The sequence below is a fragment of the Rhinatrema bivittatum genome, unplaced genomic scaffold, assembly GCF_901001135.1.
Source record: "Rhinatrema bivittatum unplaced genomic scaffold, aRhiBiv1.1, whole genome shotgun sequence".
Classification (NCBI taxonomy): Eukaryota; Metazoa; Chordata; class Amphibia; order Gymnophiona; family Rhinatrematidae; genus Rhinatrema; species Rhinatrema bivittatum.
The window spans coordinates 48,406-60,872 of record NW_021821341.1 but is presented as its reverse complement, the minus strand read 5'-3'; the positions used below and the strand labels follow the sequence as shown (position 1 = coordinate 60,872).

At 41.4% G+C, this 12,467-nt stretch overlaps 1 protein-coding gene across 1 annotated transcript in view; it reads right to left on the bottom strand.

The window, feature by feature from the left end:
• Positions 1–12,467, bottom strand: part of LOC115082605 (glycerol kinase-like) — a 58,158-nt gene that overhangs the window by 20,278 nt on the left and 25,413 nt on the right. The window contains exon 4 of the mRNA XM_029586819.1: positions 7,283–7,361. Within this exon, the coding sequence (XP_029442679.1) occupies positions 7,283–7,361 (79 nt within the window). The remainder of the gene's footprint in view (positions 1–7,282; positions 7,362–12,467) is intronic.

Sequence of the window (12,467 nt, the reverse complement as noted above, 5' to 3'; positions counted from 1 at the left end):
TAATAAACATAGAAATGATGGCAGAAAGAAAAAGGACCAAGTGATCCACCCAATCTGCCCAGCAAGCTTATACTAGTAATCCACACTGTTTATTTTATTTTATTTATTTATGAAACTTTTAATATACCGACATTCATAGGGCATATCATGCCGGTTTACAAAAAAAACTGAAGCAGGTGGAAAATACAATGAACAGGGGTGGGGGAGAGGGGGAGCAGGTGAGAAAAGGGTGAGAAGGGGGCAGGGGAAGAGCAGCAAGAAAGGATAGGGCAGAAGGAGAGAGAGGAACAATCAAATTGAGCAATATAATAAAAGAAACATAATTGTAACTGGGTTCTAAAAACTATAAGTTAAGGCGAGGTACTTATTTACATTAAATCAATCTCGTAAATACTTGTTAGGTTACCCTGGTTAGGTAACCATACTTGTTAGGTTACCCTTACTGTGCAGGTTACCCTCATGCTTATCAGTTTCCCAGACCGTAAAAGTCAGGGCCCTTGTTGGATGCGGTTTGGTATCCAATTTCCCTTTACCCTTACTGTGGAAGCAGAAAGCAAAGTTGGAGTTGTATTAAGAGTATCAAGACTTATTTGTTAAGGGTAGTAAAAGCCAAATCACAAGTTATCCCCATACCATAAAGTCAGTGCTCTCGGTTTGCTGTCTAAATCTAATTCCCCTTTTCCTTCTCCTGTTGAAGCAGAGAGCAATGATGGAGTTGCATTAACAGTATCAAGGCTTATTTGTTAAGAGTAGCAACCGCCACACCAGCAAGTTACCCCCCATGCACACTTTTCTTCATTTCCATCCTCTAGCATTTTAGGATCCACACTGTTTATCCCATGCCCCTTTGAATTCCTTCACAAACTTTGTCACAAATCACAGGGTTTCTTCAGAACTTCTTCGATTCCGTGATCCTCTCTCAACAACCTCTTTCCCCCTCAAGCCCTTTTGTAGAGGGTTTGGGTCAATCCACACCCCTTTCTCTTCCGCACTCAGAGGGTGAGGAACTGGACAGGGAGCCTAATCCGCAAATGACTGCATAGCCTTTCTCCTCCATTGCCAAGCTCTCCCGCGGGAATCCCCTCTGGCCTCCCGGAGGACCCGCCTGAACCAGCAACACCCCCGGAAGACCTTTCCTACTCCAGATTTATTGAGAAGGTGGCTCTGTTTTATTATTATTATTATTTTTATTATTAATAATTTATTTATTTGTATACCATCAATCTGAGTGATCAATCTTGGCGGTTTACAAGGCATTGAGTAACAAAATAACGGCATATATAATCCTAAATTACAATAAATTATAACCTAGTGTACATAACTTTACATAAACAATTATAATCAATTTAAAAAGCTCAATCACTGTTTTTGGATAAGCGATGTTAGTCATGTTTTTGATGATTTTTTTTTTTAAAGATCCTACTCTTGAATTCCAATCTTAGCTCACTCGGCAAGGTGCTCCAGAGTCTAGGGCCGGCTATAGAGATTGCTCTGTCACTGACCTCACTTAAATATGTGCCACACACAGCAGGGACCTGTAAGAGTTATGAATGATTGTTAATATTTTAGATTGTGTTCTGTATTTGATGGGCAACCAATGTAATGATTGTAGTATGGGAGAGATGTGTTTAAACTTGCCAGAGTCCATCAGTACTCTTGCAGTAGCATTCTGCAATATCTGTAAAGAGTGAATTATTGATTGAGGGTAAACCCAGTAGTAGTGAATTAGTCATCAAATTCACTGAAAACTAAAGTTTGTAACAGTCCTGTAGTCGTCTTGGTGCAATAGAGGTTTTAACCTTTTCAAGATATTTAATTTGTAATATCCATTTTTCAATTTTGAGTTTGTGTGTTTTTTCATGGTTAGTTCACCGTCAATGATACCTAAAATCTTGTCCATATTCTGAAAGCTCTACTTTTGTTTGTTCGTTTAAGTGGACAACTGATGTGGAAGATACATTTGATATCTTTCTATTCAGCAGAATAATTTCTGTTTTGTCACAGTTCAATACTAATTTCATTTCCCAAAGCGTTTGATTGCTTTAAAGTAAATTTCCAATATTTTTAATGAATGCTCTAAAGATCTTTCAATCGGATTTAGAAACTGGATATCGTCCACATAAATTAAATATTTAATGCTCATGTTTGAAAGTAGATAGCAAAGTGGGCGCACATAGATGTTAAATAGCATCGCTGATAATGCTGACCGCTGCAGCAATCCAGATCCAATGGGAATAAATCAGATGTGTATCCCTCAAGTCTCAAAATGAGAACCACGGTAAGACTTTACCATTTATACCAATTTCTTTTAATCTAGTGATCATGATTTTGTGATAGATAGTGTCGAAAGCGGCCGATGGATCCAGTAAGACTGGGAGATATGCACAATCTGAATCAAAACCCCCTAAGAACTGTGTCTTGCAATGATAGTAAAAGCGTTTTGGTGCTGTAGTTTTCTGAAACCATATTGTGATGAAAATAATAAATTGTTAGAATCTAAGTGGTCTGATAATTGGCATAGAACGATTTTTTCTGTTATTTTTACTAGTGCTGGTAAATTTGAGACTGGTCTATAATTGTTTAAGTCTTTTGTTTCTTTTTTGTTAGGTTTCAAAACTGGTCTAACTATCGTACATTTTAAAGTGTTCGGAATACGGCCTTCGAGAGAGCTTGACAATTGAAGTGATCTTGGGTGTAATTGTTTCCTCTTTCATGCTCTAATGGTAAGTAAGCCTATAGGGTGAGTTGCTGGGTTTAATTTCTTTAGAATTTGTTTAATTTCTAGAGCAGAGGCGTTAGTGAATTCAGACCAAGTATTCTTGGTATTAGTTTACAGGGATATCTTGTGTGTTTCCTGGTTAGGAAATTCCTTGATCAAATTTTTTATTTTTGTATGAAGAAGTTCGCAAATTGTTACATATGGTCTTTGATAGAATCGAGGTTATATCTGAATTTGGAATTGTTGTTATAGGTCAGTGTTTGTATCAGAGTGAATAGAATTTTGCCATTATATTTAATATCGTGGATTTTGTTGGCATAATAATCTTTTGGATTTGTTTATCAGGAAGCAATAATTCTATATGCAATTAACGTATCCATTTGAAGGACCCTTCTGCCATGATGTGCCTCACGAACATCGGTATATTAAAAGTTCTTAAATAAATAAATAAATAAAATAAATAAATGTCCTTTCTTTTTTTCCTGAGATCTCTTTTAAATTGTCTAATTTTATCGTTGTACAATGGCTTATTGTTGTTTTTGTTATTGATTTGTTTTTCAATAATAGGGCTTATATCGTTTATTATTGCATGGCATATGTCATACTAGGTTTTAATGGTGTTGTCTATATTGTCTAGTGATAGAGTATGGATCATTGTTTCTAGTTTGTTTATTAAATCATCGTTGGAATATTTTTTCCTAAACTGGATTATTTTTTCAGTGTCACCAATATCTGTTAAACTAGTCAATCTTAAGTACTGCTTTTATCCAGCGATGGTCTGACCATTTGATGGCTGTGATTCTGGTGGATTTTGTTGAAATCTTTCCCTTATTTATGAATATTAAATCTAAGGTGTGTCCACCTTTGTGTGTTGATTCTATAATGATTTGAGTGCATCCCATTGCTGACATGGAATTCTGGAATGTCTCGCATGTGTTGGCTCTTACTTCTAAATCAATATGTAGATTAAAATCACTAAGAATTATCGAAGGCCTACCTGTGCATATGTGATTCGCTATTGTTTCTATCAGTGGTGAACTAATCAATTCTTTTTTTTTTTAAATTTAAACTTTATTATTTTCTTCAGAAGTTATCATGAAAACATAAGAAAAAGCAAATGTTGCTTACCTGTAACAGATGTTCTCACAGGACAGCAGGATGTTAGTCCTCACATATGGGTGACATCACAGGATGGAGCCCAATCACGGAAAACGTCTGTCAAAGTTTCCAGAACTTTGACTGGCCCCTACTGGGCATGCCCAGCATGGCACTAATCCTGCAGCCAGCAGGGGTCCCCCTTCAGTCTTGTTACAAAGCTACAGGCAGTGCCGAAAAATAAAATAAGAAACTAACCCAACACTGCAGGGTGGCGGGTGGGTTTCGTGAGGACTAACATCCTGCTGTCCTGTGAGAACACCTGTTACAGGTAAGCAACATTTGCTTTCTCACAGGACAAGCAGGATGGTAGTCCTCACATGTGGGTGAGTACCGAGCTGAGGATGTCCGAACATGCACCAAATGTACCCAAGGACGTGCCAGAGGCACAACAACTGGGGAGGAATTTGGGAGAGGGCATCCTGAACCCCACCGGGCAGGCAGAAAGGTGTTGGTACGTCACGTCGTAAATAGGTTACGCAATACAGACTGGCCGAAGATGGAATCTTGTCTTCCGGCTTTGTCCAAGCAATAATGGGCTGTAAAGGTATGGAGAGAACTCCAGGTGGCAGCCCTGCAAATATCAGGAAGCGGCACTGATCGGAGGTGTGCTTCTGAAGTTGCCATGGCCCTCACAGAGTGTGCCTTAACACTGTCTTGAAGCGGAAAGCCTGCTTGCTGATAACAGAAGGATATGCAGTCCGCTAACCAGGATGAAAGGGTCTGCTTACCCACAGGCTGCCCTAGTTTGATGGAACAGTAAGAGACAAAAAATTGAGTGCTCTTTCTGTACTTGGCAACAGTGATCATAACTTGATCAAATTTAAACTAATAACTGGAAGGGGGACAATAAGTAAATCTGCAGCTCTAACACTAAATTTTAAAAAGGGAAACTTTAATAAAATGAGGAAAATAGTTAGAAAAAAACTGAAAGGTGCAGCTGCAAAGGTTAAAAGTGTTCAACAGGCTTGGACATTGTTTAAAAATACAATCCTAGAGGCGCAGTCCATATGTATTCCGCGCATTAAGAAAGGTGGAAGGAAGGCAAAACGATTACCGTCATGGTTAAAAGGTGAGGTGAAAGAGGCTATTTTAGCCAAAAAAACATCCTTCAAAAATTGGAAGAAGGATCCATCGGAAGAAAATAGGATAAAATATAAGCATCGTCAAGGTAAGTGTAAAACATTGATAAGACAGGCAAAGAGAGAATTTGAAATGAAGTTGGCCACAGAGGCAAAAACTCATAATAAAAACTTTTTAAAATATATCCAAAGCAAGAAACCTGTGAGGGAGTCAGTTGGACCATTAGATGATAGAGGGGTTAAAGGGGCTCTTAGGGAAGATAAAGCCATTGCAGAAAGACTAAATGAATTCTTTGCCTCCGTGTTTACTAATGAGGATGTTGGGGAGATACCAGTTCCAGAGATGGTTTTCAGGGGTGATGACTCAGAAGAATTGAACAAAATTACTGTCTGGAAGATGTAGTAGGCCAGATTGACAAACTAAAGAGTAGCAAATCACCTGGACCGGATGGTATGCATCCTAGGGTTCTGAAGGAATTAAAAAATGAAATTTCTGATCTATTAGTTAAAATTTGTAACCTATCATTAAAATCATCCATTGTACCTGAAGACTGGAGGGTGGCCAATGTATCCCCAATATTTAAAAAAGGCTCCAGGGGCGATCCAGGTAACTATAGACCAGTGAGCCTGACTTCAGTGCCGGGAAAAATAGTGGAAACTATTCTCAAGATCAAAATCGTAGAGCATATAGAAAGACATGATTTAATGGGACACAGTCAACATGGATTTACCCAAGGGAAGTCTTGCCTAACAAATCTGCTTCATTTTTTTGAAGAGGTTAATAAACATGTGGATAAAGGTGAACCGGTAGATGTAGTGTATTTGGATTTTCAGAAGGCGTTTGACAAAGTCCCTCATGAGAGACTTCTACGAAAACTAAAAAGTCATGGGATAGGAGGCGATGTCCTTTTGTGGATTACAAATTGGTTAAAAGACAGGAAACAGAGAGTAGGATTAAATGGTCAATTTTCTCAGTGGAAAAGGGTAAACAGTGGAGTGCCTCAGGGATCTGTACTTGGACCGGTGCTTTCAATATATATATAAATGATCTGTCTCCACCACTTCCACAGGGAGGCTGTTCTACACATTCACCACCCTCTCTGAAAAGAAATTTCCTAAGATTATTCCAGAGTCTATCTCCTCCTTTGAACCTCATCTCATGACCTCTCATTTTAGAGCAGGGATGGCAAACTCCAGGCTTCGAGTGCCACAAACAGGCCAGTTTTGCAGGATATCCATAATGAATATGCATGAGATACATTTGCATAAAAGGGAGGCAGTGCATGCAAACCTCCCTCATGCAAATTCATTGTAGATATCCTGAAAACCAGATCTGTTTGTGGGAGTTCGCCATCCCTGTTCTAGAGCCTCCTTTCCATTGAAAAGGCTCACACCCTGTGCAGGGAAACCTTTAAGATATTTGAATGTCTATCATATCTCCCTCATCTTGCCTTTCCTCTAGGGTATACATATTTACGTCTTTAAGTCTATCCCCATATGCTTTAGAACGAAGACCACGTCCATTTTAGTAGCTACCCTCTGGACTGACTCCATTCCGTTTATATCCTAAGGAAGTGATGAAAGTTATAATGTTAAATTAAGTGGAAGGATGGGCATTCCGGATAAGCCATACAATCTTTTTCTGCCATCAAGTTTCTATGATAACTTTAAACCTGCTCTAAAGCACTAGCTTAGCCGGATAACACAAATTTGGCTAATATAGCTGGATTTTTAAACCCCTCTCAGAAATGCTCCTGGAATGCAGGGCCAGTACAAGGGTATTAGGTGTCGTAGGCAGACCTTCTGATTTGCACCCTCCCCCCTTGTCAGGTGAGGATAGGTCGGTTGCTCGTTACTATCATAAAATAACTGCTGGCAACTGCTGAGCTGCCACTACCAACACCGCAGCAGCGGCTGTTTCTTCTTTGGCACGGGCCGCACTGCACGGCATGTGAGTCAGTCGCCCCGAGTGGCCGAGCCCCCGATTAATTTATTGCACTGCCGTGAGATGGTGATACTGCCACTTTGCAGCTGGCTCTTGTTGCATGCCGTGGCTGCTGCCCCTGGGTCCCTGTTGCCCTAGGCCCCCGCCTAGTTCACCTAGTGCTTCTGTCGGCCCTGCTGGAATGCCTCTTTTTTATGCAGCTAGATTTTAGCTGGATAATGTCTTAGCCAGCTAAAATCTAGCTAGTTAAATGGCTCATATTGAGAAACTTTCCATTTAGATACATATCTTGTGATTTATCCATCTAAATGGCTTTGAATATTAAACTTAAAGATTTATTTTTTTTACTTTTGCAAGATTACACATAAAAGAATCACTCACCAACTTCATCAGTTGACTTAGCAATTCCCAGGTTGTCTCTCAGCCAACGTACAACAGCACCAGCTATAGCAACAGAACCCTATTGAGAACAAATCACCTTCATTTCTTAGAAAGTTATAAAACAGTAAATAATGAGAATGGCAAGTTTCAAAAGTCATTTACTACTATTTACTTGAATTAATAGGCCATCTGAAAAATTGCTCCCCCAGTATGCAGATAAAAGTACATATCAGCATCAACAAACAGCCCTACTTTTACATTTATTATTTATTTATTTATTTAAAGTCTCTTTTATACCGATGACCGTTCACACATCGCATCGGTTTACAATTAAACAGTAACAGATGGGCGGAAACCCTTACATATAACATTGTAAAACAGCGTAACTTTTGGGCAGGGCCCTTACATGTAACTGATAAAAGGAGGCTAAAACTTGGAAGGGTATAGAGCTGACTATACTGGGCAGAGTCCATGTAGTCAATAAATAGATACAGCATAATCACTATATACATATAAGAACAAAACTATATACAATAGATAATGACATAAATAGCCGATTCAAAAGTACCAAATCGAAGGGCATAAGACAGATTCCACAGGGTCGAATTCCTTAGTCATATAGTAGGATTATTAGTTAAAAAGAGTTTTAGTAGGACAGGGGGGTTTAAGTAATGGCTGGTGAAATCTGGTAAGCTTGCTGGAAGAGCCATGTTTTCAGTTTTTTTTTGAAGGTAGGAGTGTATGTTTCCAGGCGTATATCAGAGGGCAGGGAGTTCCAAATAGATGGGCCGGCGAGAGAGAAAGCTCTGCTTATGGTGGAGGATAATTTAAAAGATTTGATAGGTTGGGCGCGTAGGGTTCCTTGGAGGGCTGTACGTGTTGGTCTATTCGAAGTACGGGGGAGGAGTGGGGGGTTAATCCAGTTAAGGTTAGATTTCAGCAGACTTTTGTGGATGATAAAAAGGGCTTTATAGCGAATTCGGAAATGTATAGGGAGCCAGTGAAGTTCGATAAGTGTGGGGGTGATGTGATCTCTTTTTTTTGAATTAGTTAGAATCCTAGCGGCAGCATTTTGTAATAGTTGTAAGGGTTTAGTATGAGTAACGGGAATGCCTAGCAAGAGTGCATTACAATAGTCTACCTTAGATAAAATGATAGACTGGAGTACAGTGCGGAAATCAGAAAAGTGTAGCATAGGTCTAAGTTTTTTTATGGTTTGGAGCTTAAAATAGCATTCCTTGATGATGGATTTAATAAAGGGTTTGAAAGTAAGATGGTTATCAATAAGAACCCCAAGGTTGCGAACGTGTGATGGGAAAGATGTGGAAGAGTATGCAGGTGGGATGTCTGGGAGCGGGGGCCCATTTGATATGATTAAGAGTTCAGTCTTACTGGGATTTAGAGCTAGTTGCATGTCGTTTAGTAATGTTTTGATAGAGGAGAGACAGGATTCCCATTTAAGAAGAGCAGTTTGAAGAGAGTCAGAGAAAGGGAAAATGAGTTGCACATCGTCCGCATATATGAAATGCTTGATGTGGAGGTTAGTGAGGAGAGTAGTGAGGGGGAGCATGTATATATTAAAGAGGGTGGAAGAGAGGGAGGAACCTTGGGGAACACCTTGGGGCAGACTAATGGGGTCCGATTCATTGTTATCAACTAAAACAGTGAAAAGACGGTCCTGGAGATATGATCGTATCCAGGATACGGGATCGTATCCAGGATACGGGAAAAATAACTGGAATCAAAGACAAGATTAGGTTGGAGAGATAATATCGTAGTTTTGCATTTCCAAAACTGTGCAGAAAGCAGAGTTGCTTACCTGTAACAGGTGTTCTCACAGGATAGCAGGATGTTAGTCCTCACATATGGGTGACATCATCAGGATGGAGCCCAATCATGGAACACCCCTGTCAAAGTTTGACTGGCACCTACTGGGCATGCCCAGCATAGCACCAATCCTGCATCCAGCAGGGGTCCCCCTTCAGTCTCGTATGATAGCAAACAGTACATGCGAAAAATAAAATAAGAAAACTTAAATGAACCCAACACGGGTGGGTTTCGTGAGGACTAACATCCTGCTATCCTGTGAGAACACCTGTTACAGGTAAGCAACTCTGCTTCTCACAGGATAAGCAGGATGGTAGTCCTCACATATGGGTGAGTACCGAGCTGAGGATGCCCGAGCAATGCACCAAATGCACCCAAAGACGTGCAACAGGCACAACAGGGGTGGCATCCTGAACCCTGAATGGATCAGTGGAAAGCTGTTGGGTAATTAAACTGAAAACGAGTTGCGTAGAACAGACTGGCCAAATATGGAATCCTGTCTGCCAGCCTTATCTAAGCAATAATGAGCTGCGAATGTATGGAGGGAACTCCAGGTCGCAGCCTTACAAATGTCAGCAAGCGGCACTGAACAGAGGTGTGCTACTGAGCGAGCTGAAATTTGGCTCGCGGTCAGAAAAAGGAAATGCACGAATTATAACTGCAGTCTTGGATTATTCTTCTTGTTGAATTGGATTTCATCTTCCAGCGTTTCCCCTGAAGCAGGACTACGGTCCGAAACATGGCCATGTCGGGACGTTTTGGGACCTATTCAGAGTAGATAAGTATCCACATTACCGTTTTTGGATTTATCAATTGGGAGTTTCTCCCATGAATTTTTGTCGGGACTGTTTTTAAGAATAATTCTAAAAAGTAAAAAATTGATGAAATTGAAAATTAAAGTAATGAGACCCCTTACAAAAAACGAGATGGACTGATTGATGCCTCCTCGTGAATAAAAGGGTCTAACAAAAGTTGATTCGGCATTAAGGTGTGTTATAGCATATACCAGTACATTAGTTTTGTTTGGTTGGTCTTTCAACTGCGCCATGGTCTCTCAGATCTTTTCCCCAAAGAGATTATCTCCCACACAGGATAGATCTGCTAGCCTGTCTTGGACCTCTGGTCTTAAATCTGAGGATTTTAGTCAGGCCCATCTTCTTGCACTGATCCCCGCTGCAGATACTCTGGAGGCTGTTGAAGATATCATACACAGCGCGGACTTCGTGCTTTCCAGCATCCAGACCCTTTTGAGCCAGAGCATGAAGTTGAGTCTGCAGTTGCTCTGGTAAAGAGTCCGAGAAATCCTGGATCCTCTTAAAAAGGTCTCTGTTATACTGTGTCATGTATAACTGGTAAGAGGCGATGCGGGATATGAGCACTGAGCCATGGAAAACTCGCCTGCCAAAAGCAGGGATTTCTGTTCCTTCCCTGGAGGTATGGAGGAATGGGGTTTTGAATGTCGTGCCTTCTTCTGGGCTGATTCAACAACCATAGAGTGATGATCCAACTGAGGCTTCTGGAACCCAGGAGCTGACTGCACAAGATAGGTGGCATCTGTCTTGCGGTTGGCAGGTGGAACAGAACCTGGGTGTTCCCAGTTTCTTTTCAGGAGATCAAGCAGGATTCCATGAATAGGAATAGACATGATTTCCTTGACAGCATCAAGAAACTGGAGTACTTCCAGCATCTTGTGCCTAGAGTCCTCTTCTATCTGAAGTTGGAAAGGAATGGTTTCAGACATTTCCTTGATGAAATTAATGAAAGACAGATCCTCTGATGGAGAGCATCGTTTTTCATGTGGGGGAAAGGGCTCTGTATCCTGGGAAGTATCATCTGTCCAGGGATCATAAGGTTGATCTCCAGCACTTAGTGGGTCTCCAGTAGGGAGAAAAGGTGCTAATCCTGAAGGACCAGGCCTGGGCATCGGAAGTGGCACCAAGGGCATCGATGGAGGCACTGACAGCCTCGACGATATCGATGGACGAGTCGTTGGTAAGATCCCAGACGGTAGAATGGGTATCTGTGATTCCTCATCAACCGACGATAACGGAATCGGAGTAGAAGGCACCGGAGGTACCAGTGCTCTCGGTTCCATTGATGGCAGGGCACCGATCAACGCATCCAGTTTTCCCAGTAGCGATGTGAGGGCTATGGGAATCGGATCGGTGACCGGCTCGGGGACCAGTACCAGCGTTGACGGAGGCTGAAAGCCCTGAAGTGCTTTACTGATGGCCTCTTGGATCATCCGATCCAATTCCTCGCAGAAGCCTGGGATGTGGAACCCTGGCTCCAGAGTAGGAGGCAGCACTGGCGTAGCCGGAGGGTCCACCGGTGAAGGTTGAATCGCGGATCCCTGCACCTCTGAAGGTGGGGGAATGCCTCGGTGACCCGGTCACAGAAGAGGATGGGGCCTTTTCTATACGGGGCTTTTCTTGTTTTAATTTTCTGCTTATTATTTCTAATCAGGAGGTGTCTCTTGATATATTTGTAAAAAAGTGAAATATACAATTAAACATACAGAAATGGAGGCTGACGGTGAGACATTATCCTGAACTGAGCAAATTGCCTTTACTTGCCTTTTTCTCCTCCGGTGCCAGCCCCGACTGCCGACCCTGACGTCAGAGGGAGGCGCCCAAGAACATCTTAAAAGGCGCACTCCTGCAGCGGTGTGAACGAGGCTGACGGTTAAGGATTACCATCAAGACTTGCTATGCCGGCGAAAAGGAAAGGCAAGATAAGGGTGTATCCCTCGACACCCCCATCATCTGCCTTGACTCAGCTGGAGATTAACAAGTTTTTAATCCAACTAGAAGAGAGAGGAGCTGAGGACTCCATTGGAGGTACACGAAATGGAGATTCAGGTACCCCCCAGGAAGAAGCGTCCCTCAGCCCGGATAGCCGCCTACCTCCGGTACAACGCAGTGTGGACAATGGTGAAGTTCTGAAAATCCCGATTGAAAGGGATACAGAACAGGGGGAACCATCAGTCCAGAGTTTACTGCAGTCAACATCTGAACCGGGTCAGGTAACCCTTGAAAGGATACTAGAAGCTGTAAATAGTTTGAGTAATGCTATGGCTCGTATGGAGAGGAAAATGGATAATGTAACAACTGAATTTCAAGGGAAATTGACAGTTCAGACTCAGAACAATGAGACAATACGCAGATTAACTGAGAATGAGAAAAACTTAAAATCATTGCAACAAATAAATGTGTGTTTAATTAAAGACCAAATGGCTAGTGCTAGACGCTTGGAATTATTAGAGAACAGGATGCGACATTTAAATCTCAGAATAACTAACTTTCCACAAGTACTGGGAGAAATTCCATATATAACACTAAAAAGATTTTTTAGGGAT